The following is a 24,213-nucleotide window of genomic DNA, read 5'->3' as shown; positions in this document are numbered from 1 at the left end:
GTGTGCATTCGACTTCGTGATGGCTCTATGACATAGAGAGCAAAGGATGTTCAAGCAGATTAAGCACATTGAAGGACGAGAGTTTTGTCGAGAATATCAGCATCACCTTCTCAACCGGCCCGAGTTGTATGTGACACAAAGCGTCCCGATTCGACGCTGCCAAACGCATCCAATAGAAGCTTGAAAAAAGCTCCGACATGAAATATGCCGACCTCTCGATCGTGTGACCAATGTTATGTGCAGAAGAAGAAGTGTCAACGGGAGGGAGGCCTCGCCAAATGTATCCGATGTGCCCACCTTGCTCTGGATTGCTCGACGGCTCGCTCTTCCCGTCCACCGGGCCGTCCTGCACGATCTAAACTTCTTGGGCCTGCTGCAGAAATTCAAGTGTGGGCCTCACAAGAGCGATCGCCTGCTTCACAGACACCTGTTTCGCAAAACACGGAGGTCCAGAGGACCTCTCCGCTTTCGCAGAGTACTTCTACCGATACAGCTTCAGAGCAAGGCTCTTCAGTATTTGATCATATCAGCAGCCCAGTCAGCCATGGCGTTCAATCAAGACTACCGGATATTCTTCAAGAGCTTGGTCAGAACCAACAACAACTCACGCCGGCGCCAGAACCCACGGACGAGGAGTTCTATGAGTTGAATGATATCTTCATGATCGGCCCAAGCTTTACCAAAACATTTCGCCAAGCTTTGAATTATTCCTACTTGAAAGCTCCTCATATTCTGCGGGACATGTTCTCTATCATGATCAGATACATGACGAACACTATGAAGCCGAATACCACTGCTCCTGCCCATGTAGAGATCGCTGGAGTTGCAGATCTGCTGCGAAAATTACAAGTCACGGAAATATCCAATGAGAATGACGCGTTGGCTGTACTGGTTCTCGGCCAGAGCTTGGCCGCTTTGGACACTTTTATTGTTTCTACCGGGTCAATGCTTATCCTGCGCCATTCGCTCTATCTGGTCAAGCCGTGGTATCCCCACCTGGCTCAGGTGGACTTTCTGGATCCTGTCACAGTGACCCCGATATTTTGGGAGATACTTGAATGTTTGATCAAGCGGGAGACTCCGATAATTCGACCTCGGATCCATCGGCCTCACGTTGTCGACCGGTTGTTCGGGTTTTGTGTTTCCTTGATGCCGATACTTTACGATTTGTGCGAAGTGAGCCACGAAATGAAGGTTCAATCCCAACCGGATAGCCATAACCTGGATGTCATCGAGCAAAAAGTCCTGTCTTGGACCCCTGATGAATCATCTCTACATAGTTCGAGGTTTACCGACTCCGAGATCATGCTACTGAGGGCTCAGGCCGCTATATACCGATCTGCCACTCTACTGCTCATTCATCGCATCAAGTACCCACTATCTTGCCAAGATGGGATTGCAGTATCTTATGCAAACGATATTATGGAGGAGAAAGATAAGATTCTTCTATACGGTGGGCCCGATACAAAGCTCCAGTTTGGCTGTTTCCCTTTATTCTTGGCGCTGCTTGAGATTCCATTGCGGCCAGAAACCCTCTGGAAGAGTTTGACGAGGCTTTCTTACTGTCCAGCGTGCGCTGAGCAGTTCTTTGCCTTTCACAAGTATTTCTGGCAACGAAGGTGGGATGGGTTCAAGGGCTCTTTATTTGACCTCATTGACAACGGGCCCACGTTCATGGCTGTGCCGTAAGGGCATCTCACGGATCTTATGATGTCTGATGACTTGTCTATAGACTTTATCTCTACGAATATTATTTGAAGCAATGTGCTGGCTGTCGAGGGCTGACTGCCTTGATTTACGAACATCGTGCTTGGCAAATCGCCGGACTTTGAGCAATTGCAGTGAGAAGCATATGAGTGACAGTGTCCGGGTTTAAATGAAAATGCCGATCGCTCTCTTGCATTGGTCGAAGACCCTTAATCTGGAGCCCGCAATCATCTTCAACTATCTACAGTCGCATCCTCAAACCTAGCCCCTAACTCACCCTTTGGGGGTGTGACATCAAGGTCAAATTTCGGTCTGATACCAGCAGGACCTTTCCTGGGCTCAACTAGCGCCTTGTGATAACTCGAAGGTAACCTTCCGGTGGAGTCGGAGGCGTATCTTCAGGCACAAGCCACGCATGCCCAGGGGAATCTTCTCGGCTCCTTCGCAGATATCGGGGTAATCGGTAGTTCGTTTCATCGAGACAAGCACGCGTGATCACATTTTCCGCCCGCACTTTGCTATCATAAAGTGCGCTCTTAAATGCCACAGTACCAGCACTTATGCAAGCCAGGTAGCCTCGAATGTCACCCCGCGATAATCAGGACCATGGCTTTAGGGTGTATGGGAGATTAGCGTTTTCACGACCAACTGCAAGTTCCTAAAAGGGCAAGCCCTTCGGACAATGATGTACGTGATGAGCAAGCCTTGTCCGGTGTGGGGTCCCTTTGAGTCCAATCGATGCACGAACTAATGGACCATTAAATTATTAGAAGGCTCATAGGTTGTTTCGGAGACTCTCTGGGGATTAAGCACTCTTGCTGGTTCCAGCGAATAGAACAGATCTCCTTTCGTTTCAAGGTACCCGCTAAACCAGAATCAGTACAAGTTGAGCGGGGTGGCCGTACTAAAGAGGCATAGCGGGGGAGTTCTTGTTGGGCGTCTCCGACATTCCGCTGTGGGTTCTCTGACAATGCTTGAGCTCAATCTTAGTATTTCGAAAGTGCTTTATATTCTAGGCTTCGTAGCAGCGGAATATTGAGATGGTAGGGGACTGGGCCCAGGAAATTTCTGAGCCGTTATAGTTGGGGGGCTTGGAGTTTGTTCGAGCATTCATCAATTGTGGAGGATTAATTTCTGTCCTTACGATATCAAATGTACCGAGATGTCCCGGGTATACATAGTAGACTATTCCTACCTCGTCGAGGAGTGGTACTGCAAGTCTATACGAAAACGCCGCCATCGGTTTCTGCAACCTTAAATCCTTGCAGAGTTTCAGATTAATCGAATATCATTATACCCGGCTAGGAAGTACGTGCCTGATAGTGGGCTCGGGATTTTCATTACCATCATAAGCCTCGCTATAAGCTGGATATCTTATTCGGTGACTCAAGTTAACATCTTATAACTGTATGACCAAATTCCAGTGAAGATGGACCAAATTAAGGTCCTACAGGCTTGTCTCCTTCATTGTCGCTTCTTTACAATCACGCCGTTTTGTAATTCCGGTATCACAAGCGTTGAGTCAATTTGTATTCAGATCATGTCGAGGGTTGCAGCTTCAGGGGAGATCATACCTTCTAGATACACTAACCACGTTCTGGGCGCGTGGCTCCGTGCGATGTTCCAACCAACCTGCGGTTCCTACACCCGATAGCTATCCGGAGCAAATAACTCCTGACAGGGGTCATACTTCAAAGTGGTTTCCGGTCAACCATGAATTTCGGAACTGAAGCCATTCACACCCTGCAAGGCAAGCTTGATCCATGGTGGTTCCATGCCGGTGATTCTTCTCAGTCAAATAGCATTGTGACCCTCGTCGGACGTTGTATTCATCTTTGTCAGAAGAAGCCTCTACCGTCAAGTTCATAGGACCTAGCGACGTTGCATGAGTTGGGAAAAGCCACCCGATATTGTGACCCACACTTTCAAGCGCCTTCCATCGCCATCTACCACATTATGGAGGGTCTTGATCCTCTCCAAGAATGAAACGTAACTTACCAGAGTTGGATATTCGTGATGATGAGTATAAGTACATCAACATTTCTCTGTTCCAAGATCTTTTTTCTTTCATCCACGGGCATCAACTCAGCTTCAATCCTTTGAATCCTTGAAGGATCTTTCCATTCATTCCTCACATTCACACACACTCCTTCTAGTTCCAATTACATTCTTTCTTTCAAAGCCACACAATTCCAAGCTCTATCAAAAGCCAACAATATGCACTTCTCTACCATTATCGCCAGTGTCGGTATCTTGGCTACTGCTGTGTCAGCTGTGCCTCATAAACTTCACACTCGGGCCTCCGGTGGCCAGAATGTAGTGTACTGGGGCCAGGACAATAACGTCCAGCCTCTGTCCAACTACTGTACATCTTCTTCTGGAATTGACATCATTGTTCTTGCTTTCCTGTATGAATATGGCAATGGTCAAACTATTGCATCGGGCACCATTGGAGACCAATGTTATATCTCCTCCGCCGGTGTTCCGCAGAACTGCGACAGTCTGGCAACCGACATCGAGACCTGCAAGTCCAACGGCATCAAAGTGATCCTATCTCTAGGAGGTGCGGCAGGTGCCTATTCTCTGTCATCCCAAGCTGAGGCGGAAACCATTGGTCAAAATCTATGGGATGCATACGGCAACACTGCCGGCAGCTCCAGTGTCCCTCGACCATTTGGCAAAACCTTTGTCAATGGCTGGGATATGGATATTGAGGCCTACAGTGGAAACCAGTACTATCAGTATCTCCTGGCAAAACTGCGATCTAACTTTGCATCTGACGGCTCCAACACCTACTACATCACGGGAGCTCCACAATGCCCTATCCCAGAACCCAACATGCAAGTGATCGTCACCAACGCCAAATTCGATTACCTTTGGGTCCAGTTCTATAACAACCCCGGCTGCTCCGTCAATGGTAACATCAACTTCAATGATTGGGTCTCGAACGTAGCCAACACTCCCTCGTCCGGTGCGAAGATATTCATCGGTGTTCCTGCATCACCGCTTGCTGCTACAGGCACCTCGAGCGGTTCGCAATACTATCTCGACCCTAACTCGCTGGCAACACTCGTTAATCAGTATAAGAGCAACTCTGCTTTTGGTGGTGTGATGATGTGGTCCGCTGGTTATTCGGACTCAAATGTTAACAACGGCTGCACTTATGCCCAGGAGGCTAAGAGTATCCTGACTAAAGGATCCGCCTGCTAAGCCATGACCTCGTAAGTCTGTGACTTACGAGAGTATATTCCTTCGTGATTCTCTACTCTTTTCGTCCACATCAAGTATTTCACAAAAATTTCCATTCGTTTGGCTCAATTTTGTCAGTCGTTACGAATACCGCAAGAAGTTGAAGCCTGTCTTTCGTTATTTCGCCATTTCTTGTTTACCAGAAGGGAAATTCATAGCTGGATCTATTGTTGTTCTTCCTACCTGTCAGACAATATTACCACTCGTTTATTGCATTCAATCAATATTTTTTTCCAATACATCTACCCTGTCGGTCGTTACGAATTTGAGGTGAAGTCCGGGTCTGTCTTTACTTCTTCTTGCGTTTCTTGCTTTTTGGCTGGTTCTCCCACTTTTTTCCGATCTATCAGGCAATTGTATTTTTCTTTTATAGCGCAAGTGGAAGCCTTCTATGCAGACTTGACTTGACTACCTCTAGAATAAATCACGCTACGGTAAAGCATAGTTTTCCTATCACTCCGTAGTTCTATTATCCAAACCTTCCCGAGGCATTGGTACCACGGTCATTATTCGGATGATATAGCCTTATGGTGGCCACCTGACTGTCTCTTTCGGCCAAATGGGTCTTTCATGTTCATTTCTGATTTGGAGTTTCTACCTCGTACTACCTCCAACACTTAACTTTATCTTGGGCCACTTTTAGCACGGTTGCCGATTCGGGCGGATTGACACGTCCAGCGAGTCAATATCCCACAACCTTCAGAATACAATTTGTAATTGAAAGACCCTAGTCTCATGTACTTCCTTGAATATTTAGCTATTATATCATAGAAGACAAACCCTAGCGCATAACTTTTCCTCATCTTCTAGGTGATATCGCAATATTTGTGGGTCTCACATGTTTACCATGTGTTGGATTCTATCATTTGTCATGACTATTGTATCTCAATGGCCTGGATTGAAGAATCTGATTGGTTGGTTACGCACTAGTAAGTGCACACTCACCTGTTTCTTCATGTTCCTTACCTCGGACTCTTTCAGCTTGAATCAATCAGACAAATAAGAAACTTGCTGAATACCGGGATACCTTGAAAATTAATGTCCCGAGCGTCAGGCTGACTCTAACTTGGCCTATGTTAGGCGTATGTATGATTCCGGTCCTCCGGTAGTGTACAAGAGAGGTGGTACGAATTCACCGCTCGTCAATATCTACAGTAGGTTGTCAATTTCCAATAAAGACCTCATTTACCATAGATCATCTCCATGTAGTTCTTAAAGTGTCCGACCTTTGTCTTCATCGTATCCTCCCAATCTTGACGATGCTGAAGCTTTTCGCCATCGGAATATGGGGCGCCGTGGCAGTCACTGTCCTTGCGGCAGACAAGTCCTTCCCACCATACTTCGGCGATCTGAAATGGGAAGAGCCGAGATATCTGTCAAATTGGTCCAGTTTGACGGTGGAAACGCGCACTGGGACGTTTATCGGCATGCTCAATAATACGTATCCCAATGTGCGCCAGTTTTTGCGCGTTCCCTTCGCACAGGTAAAGGCTCATCCCAAGTTCCCAGGTTGATAGTTTGCCGTCATTTATCTTACATTTTTTCTTACTTCGCTCAAGCCACCTGTTGGTGATCTCCGTTGGATGCCCCCGCAGAAACTTCCATCTTCGAGCAGAAAATATGATGCCACTATCTATGGCCCTGGTACGTTGTATGTGACGACTTCGCATAGAGCCTCTGCTTATGACTGTCTTCTTTGATTCAGCTTGTCCTCAGTATGTTTCAGCTGAAGACTCATTCTGGAAAGACTATGAACCGGCAAGTTTTGTGATCAACCTCGGGGAGAACTTAACCCAGGGATCGGTCACTTGGTCTTCAGCTGAAGACTGTTTATCTATTGCAATATGGACTCCTGCTTCAGCCGACAAAAGCTCCAAGCTCCCAGTAACACTGTTCGCAACTGGAGGTGCTGGAGTTGAAGGCGGAATTATGATTCCGGCTCATCTGCCAACGCAGTGGGTGTCGCGGTCTCAGGAGCATATTGCAATTGCCTTGAACTACAGAGTGAATATCTTTGGAAGTACGTGAATTAAAAAACCGAGGTCAATCATTCTTCGACTTCTAACGTTCTCTAGATCCCAAATCTAGAGCTCTCAAAGAGACCTCGCTCAGCTTGATGGATATGCGCGCCGCGGTCGAGTGGATTCACGAGAATATTGAAGCCTTTGGTGGAGATCCTGATAATATTTTTGTAAGTTTGAATACCAACTCATCCAACTGAGATGGCTCGCTCTAACAAATTCTGATCAATCTGCATAGCTTTGGGGCCAGTCGCAAGGAGCAGCCTTAACCCACCTATACACTCTCGCCTATCCAGATGACCCGCTGGTGGCAAGCTACGGTATCATCTCACAAGAGCCTGGCACCACTCTTGATCTCCCTACCACGGATGATCCCTACCTAGACTTTGACATCGTTGCCAAGGCACTTGGCTGCAACTACGGCGACGATGCTGAGGCAGAACTCAATTGCATGCGCATGATTTCTTGGGTTCAGATTGAAGAATACATCAATCGCTACCAAGGCACGCCGCCGATATCTTTTATGGAGTATATCCGTACGTTTATTAAACTCGGACAACTTGGATGAAGCCCATGAAGCTAACCGGTGCAAAACAGCGGATGAAACATACATCTTCTCCAACGAGACATTGCGCTACTTAGAGGGCAAGGTAGCCAAAGGTCCAGCTATTCGATCATTCGCGACTCGAGAAATTGCGGTTGACAACAATATTACATCCTCGCAAGAAGACGCACGCCAGTGGGATTGTCTCGCAGCTTCTGACACGGCTCTCCGGTTTTCGCATGGTCTCGATACGTATCGATATTTCTGGGCAGGTAAGTTGTTGTATCATCCTTCGGTCTATTCACTTGATTCCGTGCCAGAGGAACGCTCTGATTATTCTATAGGCAATTTCACCAACATCAGCCCGGCTCCTTGGCTAGGAGCCTTTCACTACTCTGATCTGCTCATGATCTTCGGCACTTATGACAAGAACGTCGGAGAAATCTCCCAACTCGAAGTCGACACTTCCAATGCCATGCAAGACTATCTGCTTGCTTTCATTAAGAACCCTTCCACTATCTCACAGATGGTTGGCTGGCCGCTATTTGATCCTACTGAGCCAGATGGTGGTCTCATCATCGAGTTTGGCAAGGATGTTCCTGCGAAGAATATTAGTGGGCGCTACGTGGACGGAGGTTGCTACCATCCTTCGATTCCATTCCGGGTTGATAAATGAAAGGGAGAATAAAGCAGTGTGTTGAAAAGATCTCGAGGATTTTCTTGAGTCGCGGCGTGGTGGATATCTCCGGTATAGGAGGTGATCAAAATCGCATTTACAGTTGACTTACTGAACGGCGGATGTTGGTATTACGTGAAATATGGAGTCATTATATAAGAATTCATGGATACTTCAAGAGCATAACGTACATATAGGATCTCTTATGATGAACTAACGATCAACCTGCCAAGTTAATATCATCATAAGGGAACCAAACCAAGGGCATCATATTCATATCGAAAAAATGCAACCGCCGATCCAATTCATAATGCGAAAACATGAAAAATAGTAAATCGGAGAATTAGAGTGGAGCAGCACAACGCCCAGACGCCTTGCAAATGGAGACAAGAGGAAAGAAATTACAAAACGTGCCAGGGTCTTTTGTTCTATCATTCCTCAAATTTCCGCTTGACACCATTCCCATTAGCAGTAGGCGGCACAGGGCGGGCCTTGCCCTCAGAAACCATTGCTTGACGCTTTTTCCACGCGGCTTTGACAGCAGGTGCGAGACGGATGAGATCTTCCTCAGTGACGCGGTCCTCGATACTCTCGAGGACCTTTTCCACCGTCGAGATGTGATTCGCGTCCGCTTTATCGTCGCGAAGGCGGTAGAATCGCCAACGCTGTTGTGGATCCTTGTAACATTCGACAATGGAATCGTCCAGCGGGACGCGCATGGCTTTCATGTCGTCCCATTCTTTCTGAGTCACATACATCTCGCCGAAATGGCGGTACTCGTTACTGTTGAGCATTGTAAACAAGTGGCATATCGGGATGGCATCATAGTCTGTGTATGGTTCGGTGACGCCGTCAGCTTCGTCCTCGCTGTCTGGTTCCAAAACTGGGAACTCCAGGCGCATGCGGAAATCAATGGTGTTGTCAGCGGGTGGCTTCCATTTGAGGATGTGTTCGTCTGTACCGATGCGGTAGGGTGTGCTGCGACAGGTAAAGATGAGACCGTCGTTGCCGTGGATGCGCTTGACCTTTGGAATGATATCACGGAACATCATCTCAATGCCATAGCTGAATTGTGTGGACTTGTCTTCGACGGCGAAGGCGCGGTGTTGTTTTTCTTCCGGGAACTTGCGATACATAGCGTTGTAAGGCCTCAATACTTTCTCTTTGAAGTATGCGAGCCGCTTGTCAAGAGTGCGGTGCATTAGGCTCTGTCCATCAAGCACCAAGCAGTCGAAGACGTAGTACTTGAGCTGCTGAGTACCGTCCTCGTACGTGTCGTTGACCAGTTCACCGTCCACCAGCGTGTCAACATGAAAAGACTGGAAGGTTTCATCGTCTGGTAGTGGGAAGTGTAGGCCAGGGACAAAGCGGTAGTCGTTCTTGCGGTCGATCAGATAATGAATCTCAGGCGACTCGGAGTCGGGATCACCGCGCGCAAAGTACATCAAGCAGCGAATGCCGTCCGTCTTTTCGCAGACAAAGTAATCTTCTTTTTGGAGCTCCGTCAAGTGTTTCGCCGAGAAGCTGACGGGTTGCGCGCCGGGGAAATTGAGATTGTTTCGGCCGAGGAGGTTTGCGACTTCGCGACGGAACGAGTCTGCGAGCTCGGGTTCGGCCTTGACGCCGATCGAATCGAGGTCAGGGACTGAGTGGCTCATGGTGATGATCGCGAAGGACGAGGAGAAGGGTGGGATGTCAGGCGGGTTTGCGAGGGTATTTGCGGTTCAATTCAGGTGCTTCGGGAGTTGAGACGAGCTGTGCTGAGCAGCGGTCGATGCGAATCGATAACAATGGCCAAACCACTCAGCCACGCAGGTTGTGGGATATGATCAATCTGTGACGAATCTTCAAAGGCGCTTTCAGCCCTACCGAGCTTCAGAACAAGGCTGTCGTCATGGTTGATGGTCTCAAAGACGATCAGCGGAGCTCGAAGCAGTGAGTACATTCTGCCTAAGGCACCCACTTTGCCCTCATGGAGTCGGAAGATCTCGTGTCACGTGAAGAGGCCCTCATTTTTCCGTTCCTGGCATTTTCTCCGGATTTTTGAGCTTTTGGACGTCCGTTAGGAGCTGTAAAGCGAATAGGACATACTGCGGAGCCAATTGTTGTCTCTGAATAGCAAATATATGCTGAACGTCCCCTTTTCAGGCTAAACATGGATGCAAGCTTTGCCCCCTACACATAAGTCCAAATTTGGGGATCCGTACATCAACCAGCTCGCTTAACTCAGTTGGTAGAGTGCGTGACTAGTAATCACGAAGTCGCTAGTTCAAATCTGGCAGTGAGCATTTTTTGGCTTTTTTTGCTACCTACGCGGTCAATTGATGAACACCCTACAATAACTGGCTTAACTTGAATCTTTCTGCGGGAGAGCTTATGTATCTGCTCCCTTCCAGGCGCGGTAAGAATATCTCAGCAAGGAGCCGGAGAGATTGCTTCGCATGAATGGACTCGATCGAAAACATATACCTGGTCATTAATCGAGTGCATGTATTCCAGTACTTCTCTGACTAAGTTATCCCAGATGGACATTGCTTCCAGCTCGGCTTTACGTGTATATTTGAATTCGGGAAGAACACGTAGGTATGGACCGTACTGATATTGGAACACGGGCCTTTTAAGAGCCTGGCCATTGAGCATTATTGGTCCAGTTCATTCTGATAGATCAGGTGGTCGTCGAAGAATTGTCTAGATTCCATGAATGACGTGGATTTATCGTGGATGATTCGATATCCAAGGCATTTTCGTGATAATACCCTGGGTACTGGAGATATCCATCCCATGTCCAGGCATAGTGTTAATTAATAGAAGCGTACGGAGTAGATGTCAACGGTTGTGCTCGCGCACGGGCATACCTAGGTGCAGGCATAGTCGGATCCACGAGATATATATTCCCACACCTCATACTTACTTCCCTCCACTGACCCGACTAGAGCCCTGACCCCTCGCTAGCTCTCGAATCACCGTCGAGTCAAATCAAAAACGATACATCCCCATCCCAAAAACCCAAATCATAAGAAAAAGCAACAATAATAACATTTTCACGAAAACCCCCAAGCCAAAACCAAAAGCAAAAAGAAATGCTCACTGCCAGATTTGAACTAGCGACTTCGTGATTACTAGTCACGCACTCTACCAACTGAGTTAAGCGAGCTGGTTGATGTATGGGATGTGAAATTATTGCATTACCAAAGTGAAATATCAGATTTGTTGATTACAGCAGGAAATTCGGATAGGAATCCAACCCAAGGACAAGGTTGAGGAGGATGGAGTGCTTATTGACGCAGGGTTGCTACACGTCCAGCGTAAGTTGACATCACAAAGTTACTCCATCCGTACTCCATACTAGACAAATCCGAGTAAACCCGCCATTTTAATAATTGCATCCATTCTGCACTCTGCACCACGCAAAGTGTATCATCAACTACCGGGGGTATCATATCATCACCTAACTAAACGAAACCAGCCAATTCCCACGCCCGAAAAGGCCCATCGCATGCGGATCCATCCAACAAAGACGAATAAGAATAAGAATAAATAAGGATGGAAGGGATCCCTTAACGCCAGCATCGCAATGCAATGCTAATCCAGTGCACCGGGCAACAAGCTGAACCGAAGAATAAACGAAAAGAAGAACGCCGGAGATAGTCGTAACGTCGTTGACCCGGAACCTCACGCAGGATCGTAGGCTCGGACGAGCGTGAAAGGAATTGCTTTTCTTTATTCCCTCACGAGGCCGCCGCAACGGGCGTCTTCCGAGTCCCCTGCACAGGCGTTTTCGTAGCTCCATCGCCGGCTGAGCCACCCCCAGCTTCACCGGTAGGAATCACCGGTGAAGAAGATGTGTTCATGTCGTTATCAAAGGCTTGGAAAAGGTTACCGCCGAATATGGGCTGGCTCTCGTCTGTGGAGAATAGTCCGGCGCCGCCTCGGCCGCCCATGGCGTGTAGCATTTGTTCTTTGATGCGGACGATGCGGTATTTGGATTTTGTGCTGACGAGGGTGTGTTCGGTGATGGGTCTGGGGTGGGACCGGGCGACTGCTGCCATGACGGTGTCGCGTTCTTCGTCTGAGTCGATGGGTCCGTTGGTGTCGATGTCTTCGGGGAGAGGGGCGTTGGCGTCGATTGCGGCTCCTGTATTGGGGAAAGCAGATTTGTTAGATTGTTTGATACAGGGCCGATGGTGAGTAAAGTGGGAAACTCACTCTGCTGCTTGGCCTGGTTTTTCTTCTGATACTGCTGCAGCAACATATCATATGGCAGCGACCGACCAGGCACAGCACGCTTGGCACCCATGGAATGACTCTTGCAAGTCAACGAGCGTGCACACTGCGCACCATTGGGAAGAGTCACACCACACTGCTTCTCGACATCAACAGGACCCTTGGGCTTCGCAGCCTTGGCCTTCGGCTCATCCTTCTTCTTCTTTTTCTTCGGCTCCTTGTTATCATCCTCGTCGGCCTTGCGCTTCTTGCCCTTCTTCGTACTATCGTCCGTAGTCCCCTTCACAGCGCTCTTCTTGGCACTCTTCTGCCCCTTCATGGCGTCCTCGCCGTCAAATTTATCGCGCAGGTCATCGTCGTCCTTACCGTCGGTGACCTTGGCGCGGTTGGCCGCGTCGCGTGCTTCTTTCTTCTTGCGCGCTTTCTCTTGTTTAGCCTTGAGGCAGCCGCGGATGTGTTCCGGGGCCGTGGATTTGAGGACGGGGCGTTTGCAGTGCTTGCAAATCACTGTTTCGAGGAGGTCTTCCTCGCGGGGTTTGCCGGTCGGGAATGAGGCTGCGACTTTGTCGTCTAGTTTGGGGAGAGGGGAGGAGGTGGGTGAGGCGTCGGTAGGGCCATCCTTGGAATCTAAATATCCTCCAATGAGTCTGGTTCTGACGAGAAGCATGGATGCTATATTGGGACGCAATATGTACCGTCTGCTTTCTTCTTCGTCGAGGCTTTGGCGGTCTTTTTGACCTTCATCTTGCCCGGCTTGGTATCCTTCTCGGTGAATTTGTAGCCCGATGCATCGACCAAGCTGCCAGATGCTGTATGAGATGAAAAAAGTTAGCATTTACTCTTTTCTCAAGCTCAAAGCCCTCAACGCAGATGACCACGCGCGCTGGTCCCCGGTCGCGGATCCCTAGCGACTGGATTCAGTGGCAAGCATACCTCGACCAGCATCGCCGTTTGTCGTCATGGTGGGCGAAGGTATGGAAAGTTTCTGACACAGTTGTACACTCTCTGGCACAATATTCGAAGATCGGATCGCGCCAGAGGAGATGTGTTGATCCGTAGTGCCTTTCGTCTCTCGTCCCCGGAGTCAAAAGGTCGGGGGCTCCGCATCGGGATCAAGTCACGTGCTGGATTGGATGGTGAAGAAAGGCGAATGGCTTCAACTTGCCATTGTCTGGAGCGTATATTTGGATTACAGCGGATCGGATACAAGTCCTGAAGCAAGGGCAGATCATTAAGTAGGTATCAATCAGAGTCAATCACTGCTGACAGCAATGCAGCACATTCATTCACTCTATAAAGTCGTCACGAACGGGAAACACACTGCAATAACGCTAATAAAACACTAATCATACACGACTCGCTCTTGACAACGCTTATTGTTCAAGTCTAGCAAAGCAAAGGCTACTATTCGTCCCTCCAAAGCCAAAGCTGTTCGTCAAGGCAACATCAATCTTCCTCGACTGCGGTTCATTCGGTGCATAGTTGCAGTCAAATTCATCAGCCAACCGGTCCAAGTTGATAGTAGGTGGCATAACATTCTGATACACGTTAGCACATGATCTTGATATCGACTCAAGCATCATCATATCACTCACATCTTGAATAGCCATCACACTGAACACGGCTTCCACCGCTCCAGCACCGCCGAGCAAGTGTCCCACAGCGCCCTTGGTGCTGCTGACATTTACATCTGCGGCTTTTTGCTTGCCCTCGGGTCCGAGGAGGAGGGCCTTGATAGCGGCATTCTCGGCAGCATCGCCGATGATAGTTGAGGTTGCGTGTGCATTGACATAGTCTACCGCGCTGGGCTTCAATTGGGCTTGCTTGAGCGCCTTTTTCATGGCCATGTACGCTCCAACGCCGTTTTCTTTCGGGGCCGTCATGTGGTGCGCATCCGCAGAGCAGCCGTAGCCTTTCAGTTCGGCGTATATATGGGCGCCTCGAGCGCGAGCATGTTCCAGTTCCTAAACAGACATCCATGAGAATGAGAATTTGCTTCAAGGGAACACGCCTTCTATCAACCCCACTGTGATACATACCTCTAGAACCATCATGGCAGCACCTTCGCCAACGACGAAACCCTTACGGTCTGCATCAAACGGCCTCGACGCTTTCTCGGGATTATCGTTGAAATCCGTAGCAAGACTGCGAGCCCGAGCAAACCCGCCAATAGCCAGGGGATGGATGCAGGACTCGCCGCCGCCAGCAACCATGACATCGGCGTCGCCGCAGGCAATGAACCGTCCTGCATCGCCGATGGAATGGGCACCCGTCGTACAAGCCGTTGTTGCGGCGTGATTGGGGCCCTATAGGAGTAAGAGTAAGCGTGGATTCCATGAACTGCCTGGGGCTTTTCCGCTGGTCTATACGTACCATGAAGCCATATCTCATGGAGATATGCCCGGCGCCAAGGTTGATCAATAGTCTTGGGACGAACAGAGGGTTGATTTTCCTGTAGCCCTAAACATCCCCGTCAGCTAGATCATCCTTCTTACAACTGCAGATGAAACTCACCCCTTGTTCATAGTTAACCACCGTATCGAACATCTCTTCGAAATTGCCAATACCCGAGCCAAGGCAGACTCCCTATCACATATGAGAAAGTCAACCAATGCTCCACCATGCTCAATCCGAATCAATCGTTTCTTCTTGATACTTCCATACCGTAGCTTCTCTCTGCTCAAAAGCCGTCGGCTTCCAACCGGCATCTTCAAGAGCCTCTTCCGAGGCGGCCATGGCATATTGCGCAAACTTGGCCATTACACGTTCTTCCTATCAGCAGAAGCAGCATTAGCATAATATCACAATTTCCAAACATGTAAATTCCACTCTGTAAAAGCTCAGCTTGGACGAGAAAGAAAATAATGACATACCCTACGATTCAACCACTCAAAAGCATCCCACCCTCCCTCGTCCTTCTTCCCCTGCGGCACAACAGCTGCAATCTGCGAGGGGACCTCTCGAAAGCGCTCATCGCGCGAGACTACATTGACGATCCCACAGTGACCGTCTAGTAGACGTTTCCATGTCCGCCGTAGACCTATCGCCGGGGAATAGATGGGTTAGCGTATCACACAGACCACTCTTAGTACATCACACCCATCTATAGAAATCTCGCCACGCCAGACTCCTACACTCTAATTTCCAATCTCCAATTCCCAGACTGTAGATAACAGACAAGCATACGGTACTCCTACTCCGCATGGCCCTAATCTGAAATCGCCCGCCCCGCGAAGCCCCATCTCCCAAAAATGCCCCGTCATTGGCTGTCAAGACCTTCCCCTTCCGGCGGTGGCAGGGTGGAGACCCGCGCCGATTTTCTGCGCGAAGAACTGGGCAGGTTCTCCCGGGGGAGGGGGCACTTTTGGATGGATCGGAGAGTGGCGGAGTTTTCTCCGGTGATATTGTTCTGCTTGTGTAGCTGGGCAGATTGGAGATGGAGCTTACTGGAGTCTGGCGAGGGTGTGTTGATGGTAGATGGACTGGGGTGTGTTATTGGTTATTGACTTACCGACGCCGAGGGGAGTGACTGCGCCCAGACCCGTCACGACGACGCGACGCATGGCATTGAGGGTTGACTTGTTGGATCGTTGGATCGGGTGATATACTTGAGATGGAGGAGGTAGTAGTAGTAGTAGTAGTAGTAGTAGTAGTAGTAGTAGTAGTAGTAGGAGTAAGTAGTGTACCTACATAAGTGGTACAGTAGTGTCTGCTGGAACAAAAAGGAAGGCAAAAGCGGAGAGTCGCCAAGAAGGGAAAGTCTGCACGATTTCCATGAGTAACCAATTATTCACTAACTACAGTAGTTACTGAGTGCTCCGTACCTATCTGCTCGTCTTTCCCTTTAGATCCATCATGCAGAGTATACTTAGTACTTCGCATACAAAAAAAAAGAGAGATACTGGTCCATCTGCCAATAAGATGATACACTCCTGACCCAATCATCTCATTATTCTAATCTTTCTCCCCTCCAAACCATCGCTGATTAGGAAGTTCGGCGGAGAAGGCCAAGCTTCGTTGCGAGATTCTTCTCCATATACTTACCGGACCCGACATACTCGACTCTAGGGACTGGTACTGGGTACTACTGGGTAGTAGGAGTGGGACACTACTTCAGACCTATATAACTACTGGACCCCTTCTACTTTTAATTCCTTTTCTTTCTTTTTTTCTTCTCTACTCCCGTCAATCTCTCCTCTTTCCAGCCATGCCCGCCTGGAAGTCTCTGGTTAGCGTACTGGCTCTGGCCAGTACAGCCGTTTCATGCGCGCACCACAACGACGCCGAAGTCGTCCCTGAACAGGAGCGCGAGGAACTGCTGAAGAAGTGGGATCAAGAGGTATGCACCACCATCACCACCTTCCGAACTACACTATAAACTATAGCAACTAGCTACTAACCCATCCCCCGCTCTAGTGGTCCTTCTCCGGCATAGCAAGCTTCGCCCACCTCCGCCCCGTAAAATGTCTCGTCGAGCCCTCCGAACACTACGACATCGCCGTCATCGGCGCCCCCTTCGACACGGCCGTCTCCTACCGACCAGGCGCCCGCTTCGGGCCCCGCGCTATCCGCGCCGCCAGCGCCCGCCAAATGGCCGGGACCAGCTACAACACGCGCGCGGGCATCAACCCGTACAAATCCTGGGCCAAAATCACCGATTGTGGCGATATCCCCATCACACCCTTTGACAACGCTCTGGCCGAGCGGCAGATGTACGAGGCGTTTTTGGAGCTGGGTTCTCGGAAGATTGTGAATGCCCCGCCGAAGGGCGCTGCCGCCGGTGCTGCTGCTAGTATTGGCGCGTCGCATCCGAAGCTTGTCACGCTAGGTGGGGATCATAGTGTGGCGCTGCCGGCGCTGCGCGCACTCTACCAGATTTATCAGAAGCCCATTACGGTGCTGCATTTCGATGCCCATCTTGATACGTGGAATCCTGTGCGCTATTCGGCGTATTGGCAGAGTGAGCAGACTCAGTTCAATCATGGCAGTTTCTTCCATAAGGCTAGTCGCGAGGGACTGATTTGCAATTCGACCTCTGCGCATGCGGGTCTGCGCACTCGTTTGACTGGTGTGGATGATGGCGATTATACCACGCCCGGTCCGGAGCAGGGCTTTATTCGGATCCATGCGGATGATATTGATGAGCTGGGCCCGATGGGTGTCGTGGATGCCATTGTGAATCGCATTGGACTGGACCCCGAGCAGCCCGTTTATTTGTCCGTTGATATTGATGTCCTGGATCCGTCGACTGCGCCGGGTACGGGCACTCCGGAGCCTGGTGGTTGGACTACGCGTGAGTTTATTCGCATTCTGCGTGGTTTGGAGAAGTTGAATCTCGTTGGCGCGGATATCGTGGAGGTTTCGCCGGCGTATGATAACAAGGGCGAGACGACTGCGTTGGCGGCGGCCCAGGTTGCCTTTGAGATTATTACCAGTATGGTCAAGTCGGGGGTGGATGAGGAGCTGGGTGGGTGGTATGGACGTCACGAGGATGGTTCGGGTGGTGTGGGTGTTGTGGAGGAGGTGGAGAGTGCTGCTAAGGATGAGCTGTAAAGGGATGGATAGGATGGACATAGGCATTTGTATATACGAAACTCATGATTGTAGATTGAAGAATGACTGATATGAATTGACATGATTGCCAAGATCCGGGGCTCTACTCGAGAATGTATAATCCTCATCTATTCGGTGGGATGTCTGCTCTAACTAGAGAGGACGACACGATAAACAGCCACGACTAGTCGAGAGCAGCCGCTCATCAAGCCAAATGCACGATACCATGTTCACAGCATCCGTGACCCTACAACACTACATGAACCACCATAGAGCTTATTAGATCGACAGTCCACAGTCTGCACCGTTCTAAGATCTCACGGTTGCCTCCACAATTTCGACGCAGATAATCAAGTTGCAGCAAGGACAAAGAACGAACATGAGACTTGTATCGAAAGGGAGAGAAACCAGCAAAGCAGAGAAGATCTGATTCAAGTCCGCGGGGGGAGTATGAACGCCACTGATAGAACTGACTGGACAGGGCAGGCAAAACACAAACACAGCGGCAAAGTGGCACGCCCTTGACAATTTTGGATGACTCCGTCCACCGACGGAGCACAATCGAACGAACAGCGCAAGCACAAGTACAGTCAAAGAAGCAGATTGGAGAAAAAAGCGTAGTAGATTGATGGTAAAAATAGCAAGGTAATAAAGGACGGAAAATCATCGGCCAGCCAAAAACACGACGCCCTGACGTCCAACGCCGAGAGAGACGATGAAAGAGGTGAACAACATGTGGTGCGGGGAAGATGCGGGGGAACAACGGGGGGGAATCGATGTGCGAAAGAAGTCGTACGTGATCGGGGAGGAAAAGGGGGAACGGTGGGAATTCGCGGTTGCGGTTGCCGTCGATTGAAGGAGTGGATGGAATGTGGAGGTAATTGGGGAAACGAGATCGGGGAGGGTAGATGTCGCCGGAGAAAGTACATGGGTTCGAGGCTGAGATCCGCAAATCGAAGGATGGCCAACAGATGGACACAGTCGAAGCCAACGAGAAGGAGGGAAGAAAGGGGATTGGGAGGAGGGAGGCAAGGCCGGAGGCAGGAGAACCGGAGGAGATCTGGTTTTTGGTGACAGGATTCTCGAGGTGATGGTCCAAGAAAGGCGACAGATGGAACTATCGAGGATGAGCAGAGCAGGAGCAAAGCTGAGAGATACCATAGAAAAGCATGGCATGGAACTCGAATCGAGATCACATCGAGACACTTCAGATAGCAAGCGCTAGCTCATAACAAAGAAATCCTCCCCCCCCTCCCCTTTTTTTAAGCTTCTTCCTCTCGGATATCCCAGTAAACATAGTCCAGCCAAGTAGTTTGCCTCCCAAAACCAGTGAGAAAAGAAAAGAAACAAACAAAAATTCATTCCGTCGTATCTGAATAGCGATGGAGCGGGAAAAAAGTTAACCGCTGTTCCAGCTCGAGCTCATGATTTCGGTCGGCCGACCATCAGCCACCGGACGGGAAGGGCGAAAAGACGAACCTGTGAAAAATGTACCGGGGGGGTGGATCACAGCAGACGACAGCCCCTTGACCTCTTCTTGGGCGCCGGCTCCAGGGCAGCCACGATGGCCTAAAGTGGAGAGAAGAGGAGTTAGCGGTGAACAGGTGGAGGGCGGCGGGACCACGGGATGAGGCAGGGCGAAGAGCAGACAGCTTCATCCCGTTCAACCGGGGATCTCATCTTCGGCAAATATCCAAGGGCAAAACAGAAGACATGACTGGCATACCTCGTCAAAGACATCCTTCAGCTTGTACTGCGTCAGAGCAGAGCACTCCACGTATTTCACCGCACCGAGGTCCTTGGCCATCCGGTCACCGTCCTCCTTGCGAATCGGCTGCATCTTCTGGCGAGCGAGCTTCTCCCGGACACCGGGGTCATCGCGCAAATCGGTCTGGGTGCCAACGATCAGGCAGGGCACGCCAGGGCAGTGGTGGTGCACCTCGGGGAACCACTTTTCGCGGACGTTCTCGAAGGAGGCCGGGGAGGTGACGGAGAAGCAGACCAAGAACACATCGGTCTGGGGGTAGGACAGCGGGCGCAGGCGATCGTAATCCTCCTGACCGGCGGTATCGAAGAGACCGAGAGTGTAGGGCTCATCGCCGATCCTATATTTCCCCCCAACAAAGCGGACACGGTCAGAACACGGATTTCCTTTTCTCTCAGAGTTTCGGGCGGTGTCGCTCTTTTGTTCTTCTCTCTGTCTCGCTTCCGGAGCCGGTGGAACACGACTTACATCACAGTCACGGCGTAGTTGTCAAATACGGTGGGGACATATTCGGAGGGGAACTTGTTGGTTGTGTAGGAGATGAGCAAGCAAGTCTTACCGACGGCACCGTCGCCGACGACGACACACCTAGAAGAGGGCGGTTAGCTTAGCTGGGGAGAAGGGGTGTTGAGTGTGATGGTGGTCCCATCGGTGGAGGGCAGCAGTGGTGGCGGTGTTGATGATGATAGAAATGTTGCGCGACCTCGGTCAGGAGAGGGGATAAAGCCACCAGGCAGCGGGAGTCAAAGAGGAGAGGGGAGAGAGGGGGAAGAAGGGACGATACTTGATGGTAGCGACAACCATTGTGCTTTTTTGGTGTAGGAACTCGAGATGAACCAGAGGGAGAGGGGAGGAAGAAAGAGAGCGGTGGAAAAAAACAAGAAGAGAAGGGGAGAGAGAGAGGGTTCGAGAGGAGAAGGTGGTGGTGGTGGTAGTGGAGGTGTGGATGGAGAGAGAGAAGGTTGGAGGTGCAGCGGGCAGCGGCAGCGGTGGAGGAAGGAAAAGGTGGGCCCCAAAGACCGAAAAGGGAGGGAGCAGAGACACGCAATGGGAGCCTGAGAGCCTGAGGAACCCCAAAGGGGAGCCTGAGGAAGAGACGCGAATATTAAAATCGCGGACTGAATAATAATAACGGACTGGGTTCTGAGTGGTTAAGCCAGGACTGTGGGCGGGAAAGGAAAAAAAAAGAACTCGGTCTAGACAGTGTCAGTGGAGAATACACGGGCCATACCAGTGGAACGAACAGTATACATAAGAAGTATGGAGTGCTCAATATACCCAGTAGATATTCTGCTAATCTCCTGCTCTATCCTTATATACAAAGTGTTGACATAGAATACATACGGTAGAATAGTACAATTCCTCCATCATCAGGACAATCCCCAAGTACCCCCTCCATTTGCATGTCCGGAGAATGTTTCCCCCCAATACTCAAGCCCGAACAAAGCATCCACCAGGCCGATTAAGCTCTCCGGATCCTGCCAAGATCCGGTATTATGATGTATTAGTACAGAGGACGGAGTCCATCCTCAAGGATCCAAGTATCAAGCCAAGTATCAAGTAGCCTCCTATGTCAGTGTCAATCTATATTCTTGATCCAGATCCAACCATCTCCATTCATCATGGCAGGATCAAAACCGGACCGCCTAGCCACATCCCCCAAATACTGTACTGTAGCCCAATCCCCTCGATGTGACGGCCGCCTGCCGTCGGCTACGCGCTGGCTGGGTGTGATCCACAAACAACGGGACTAATCATGGCCCTGCCACTGCTAGAATACTGTATTGGGGAGATGAACACTGTGATCATGTCTCCGCAGGGAATACATAGCTAGGTACAAGGTACAGTACATTATACGGAGTATATAGAAACTGAGGCCATATACCCCCTTATCTACTCTCGAATTACATTAGAGGTCCGAGGATAAAAAGCAAAATATCGAGTCACGTCGTAGAGAATTGCGTCTTTTTTTTCAACCAAAATAAAAAAAAACAAAGCCGTGGAGTAATCCCCGAAACGCCCATAATTACCCAATTACCCAGCTATTCCGTTCGCGCTCGGAGTATTTAATGATCAATACTGTACTTTAGTGAGTCTACTAACAAAGCTTCTGTGCTGTCAAAACACCCGTTGAGAGGCTTAGCTTTACCAGCCATACTCTAACACAGAATATCTCTATCATACTATAAAGATCTATTACACATATTCTCTCCATAACTATTACACAGACTATTCACGTACATGTACAGACCAAAATATCCAATTCCAGACTCTGGACTCCTCTCCGCATAAATTAAATTGAGGCCTCGTCTTCATGGTTAATCGTTGGTTCACCCCCCGTCTCCGCCCAAGCCCCTGAACGGCCGGGGCCCCTTTTCATCCTTCCAGAATCCCGCCTCAAGCATCTTCTTGGCCTCTGAACAAGCCACACTCGCCCCTCCTGAAAAAGGAGATTACTATACTGTAACGGTATGATCTTGTCACGGGCTAGGGACAGCGCGGATATTAATTTCCGTTTGTTGCTTGGGTTGATCTGAAACCCCCCCTGTTCGGAGATACGAGGATGTTGTAGCGCTGGAGTCGAGTCTTTGCTTGGTTTACTCAGGTAAAACGATACAGAATGGGATAGTGCGGCTTGTGTTTTTATGAACCAGTCTTCTTCTGGGATGGGGATTGTGAAATGTACTGCCGAATATGGTCGTGATTTCATCGCTAGTGTACTCCTTATACGGAGTACATAGCTTTGTATGTAGCTTGGAGCTTGGATCTTATCTTGTACCTTAGCTTCCAGTGCCTGATACCTCGGCGCTTAAACCGTGCACCTTGTACCTCTCTATTATTTTGCTTGAGCTATTGTATGTAGCTACCTAGGCTACAGCTACTCCAAACACCCCTTCTCTACGTCTAGCTATCCAAGTACAACAGCACCTCCGTTGAATACTATAAATTACATACACTTCTATATCGAATAATGGTATACATTTCCGCTTATAGGTACAACTAAGAACAAAATCAGGCACACTCCCTCCTGTACCTTAAAGCGGAAACCCCAACCCAAACCGCCCACACACCGCAACCTTCATCCCAATATACGCCAACAGCCTCACCGATAAGGCCTTGCCCGCCCTGCATGCAGAGGTAATACAGGTACTAATTATGTACCCGGAAGGCTGACTGGTTCCCGTAAGGCTGGATTGGGCTTGGGCTTGGCTTGACAAAAAACTGGATCGTTTGTCGATTATACTGGTGCATTTCACTCGCTTAGGCGGGTAGGAATGTGTCATGAGAAATGTGGTTGAATTCACTTGCTAGATAGTTATCCTGATAGCTAGGGTAGGAATTGAACTGGGTAGACGGGAATCGGCCTTATAGAGGGGGTTGATTGTACAGGACCTAACGCGGGGGATATGAGGGGAGTGATAAAGGTATTGGTTTGGTTTCAGGTATCATGTCCCTATTAAGATTGGAATCTCCAGTAGAAAGTGATAACTCAAGATCAATTCGACCAGCTATTATAGATGCAGGATGCAATGTTCTCGATCATGCCCATTATCTGACTCCAAGTCAATGGCATTCAGGATTTCAAACAAATAAGTCCAACATAGGCATTACTGTCATCTACAAAGTACAGCCAGCGACACGTCTATTTCCCGGTACCAAACGCCTCGATTGCAATCCGGACTAGTCCCGCATAGTCAGAATTACAATTCTTCTTTTCGGACGGGCGTCTAGAATACCCATGCTGCCTGGTTTGGCCTGATCTGGTTCGGCTGCATTGCATTGCACTGTACATGCGGGTGCGGGCCATAACCTTGACTTACAGACACTGTAGATTTCAGGCATGGGTACGTGCAGGGAAAGAAGCCTTGGAAGATTGTAGGCTTCTACAGGACTGTACTGTGGTACTGTTGATATCCGGTTGTTAGGCTGGATGGAAACGAAGGAAATTTAGGAAGAACTTGTGGTATTTCGTCTCGTATCGTTCTGCTAGCTTAGCTAGGCAGATAAGTCTATAAAATCAAATCCAAGGCAGTGCAAGAGATGGAGCCCCCGTAAAACACAAGTCTAGTATCTGCTTCACATTCTCGGGTCAACGGCGTCCATGATGTTGAAACGCCGGATGCAGGGAATGGATGAAGGGGCAAAGGTACAGTAGATACAGAATCGAGGGTTCGCTGATATGGACATGTAGATCGAGCAGATCAGCCATTTCGTTTCAGATCAGATCAGATCAGAAGAAACCAAGGCCGGAGATGTATATGTGCGGAGTATACTCGCAAAGCAATGAAAATTGAAAATTGAAAAAAAAAAAAAAAAAAACCAAATCGGAAAATTTATCAAGATGCAATATGCAATGACTTATGCAGCGTAATGTGATGTTGATAGATCGCAAGGAAGTGGGAAGTATAAATGCAGTTCGTAATATCGTGGCACTCATATCTGGCAGTTGAAGACGCTCAGTGGTGTTGCGGGT

The 24,213-nt window shown here is 49.3% G+C and overlaps 9 protein-coding genes across 9 annotated transcripts; 4 read left to right on the top strand and 5 right to left on the bottom strand.

The window, feature by feature from the left end:
* Positions 1–204: 204 nt before the first annotated feature.
* N7458_004778 (Zn(II)2Cys6 transcription factor) lies at positions 205–1,689 on the top strand (the record flags this gene model as incomplete). The annotated part of the gene is made up of 1 exon (XM_056908160.1): positions 205–1,689. One exon carries the CDS (start codon positions 205–207, stop codon positions 1,687–1,689), a length of 1,485 nt encoding a protein of 494 aa, XP_056766778.1.
* A 2,235-nt stretch (positions 1,690–3,924) lies between these two features.
* N7458_004777 (glycoside hydrolase family 18 protein) lies at positions 3,925–4,917 on the top strand (the record flags this gene model as incomplete). Its single annotated transcript, XM_056908159.1, has 1 exon — positions 3,925–4,917. One exon carries the CDS (start codon positions 3,925–3,927, stop codon positions 4,915–4,917), a length of 993 nt encoding a protein of 330 aa, XP_056766777.1.
* Positions 4,918–6,215: 1,298 nt separating this feature from the next.
* N7458_004776 (uncharacterized protein) lies at positions 6,216–8,197 on the top strand (the record flags this gene model as incomplete). The annotated part of the gene is made up of 7 exons (XM_056908158.1): positions 6,216–6,440; positions 6,516–6,600; positions 6,662–6,976; positions 7,032–7,147; positions 7,216–7,513; positions 7,575–7,793; positions 7,866–8,197. The coding sequence occupies 7 exons, from the start codon at positions 6,216–6,218 to the stop codon at positions 8,195–8,197; spliced, it is 1,590 nt and encodes a 529-aa protein (XP_056766776.1).
* A 431-nt stretch (positions 8,198–8,628) lies between these two features.
* Positions 8,629–9,855, bottom strand: N7458_004775 (mRNA guanylyltransferase; the record flags this gene model as incomplete). Its single annotated transcript, XM_056908157.1, has 1 exon — positions 8,629–9,855. The coding sequence occupies one exon, from the start codon at positions 9,853–9,855 to the stop codon at positions 8,629–8,631; it is 1,227 nt and encodes a 408-aa protein (XP_056766775.1).
* Positions 9,856–9,926: 71 nt separating this feature from the next.
* N7458_004774 (uncharacterized protein) lies at positions 9,927–10,142 on the bottom strand (the record flags this gene model as incomplete). The annotated part of the gene is made up of 1 exon (XM_056908156.1): positions 9,927–10,142. The coding sequence occupies one exon, from the start codon at positions 10,140–10,142 to the stop codon at positions 9,927–9,929; it is 216 nt and encodes a 71-aa protein (XP_056766774.1).
* A 1,783-nt stretch (positions 10,143–11,925) lies between these two features.
* On the bottom strand, positions 11,926–13,382 carry N7458_004773 (deubiquitination module subunit SGF73; the record flags this gene model as incomplete). Its single annotated transcript, XM_056908155.1, has 4 exons — positions 11,926–12,332; positions 12,404–13,048; positions 13,117–13,230; positions 13,355–13,382. The coding sequence occupies 4 exons, from the start codon at positions 13,380–13,382 to the stop codon at positions 11,926–11,928; spliced, it is 1,194 nt and encodes a 397-aa protein (XP_056766773.1).
* A 412-nt stretch (positions 13,383–13,794) lies between these two features.
* On the bottom strand, positions 13,795–15,984 carry N7458_004772 (putative beta-ketoacyl synthase (Cem1); the record flags this gene model as incomplete). The annotated part of the gene is made up of 8 exons (XM_056908154.1): positions 13,795–13,959; positions 14,017–14,385; positions 14,461–14,727; positions 14,795–14,881; positions 14,936–15,007; positions 15,086–15,193; positions 15,295–15,461; positions 15,933–15,984. 8 exons carry the CDS (start codon positions 15,982–15,984, stop codon positions 13,795–13,797), a joined length of 1,287 nt encoding a protein of 428 aa, XP_056766772.1.
* Positions 15,985–16,628: 644 nt separating this feature from the next.
* Positions 16,629–17,974, top strand: N7458_004771 (agmatinase; the record flags this gene model as incomplete). The annotated part of the gene is made up of 2 exons (XM_056908153.1): positions 16,629–16,760; positions 16,838–17,974. 2 exons carry the CDS (start codon positions 16,629–16,631, stop codon positions 17,972–17,974), a joined length of 1,269 nt encoding a protein of 422 aa, XP_056766771.1.
* Positions 17,975–19,480: 1,506 nt separating this feature from the next.
* cdc42 (Rho family GTPase CDC42) lies at positions 19,481–20,326 on the bottom strand (the record flags this gene model as incomplete). Its single annotated transcript, XM_056908152.1, has 3 exons — positions 19,481–19,543; positions 19,701–20,079; positions 20,208–20,326. Coding segments are annotated over 3 exons (561 nt in total), but the record flags the coding sequence as incomplete, so codon positions are not given.
* Between the last annotated feature and the right edge of the window lie 3,887 nt (positions 20,327–24,213).

Source organism: Penicillium daleae (genome assembly GCF_028827525.1).
Source record: "Penicillium daleae strain IBT 16125 chromosome Unknown utg000005l_segment0_segment0, whole genome shotgun sequence".
In the NCBI taxonomy this organism is placed as follows: domain Eukaryota; kingdom Fungi; phylum Ascomycota; class Eurotiomycetes; order Eurotiales; family Aspergillaceae; genus Penicillium; species Penicillium daleae.
This window is presented reverse-complemented; position numbering and strand designations above follow the sequence as displayed.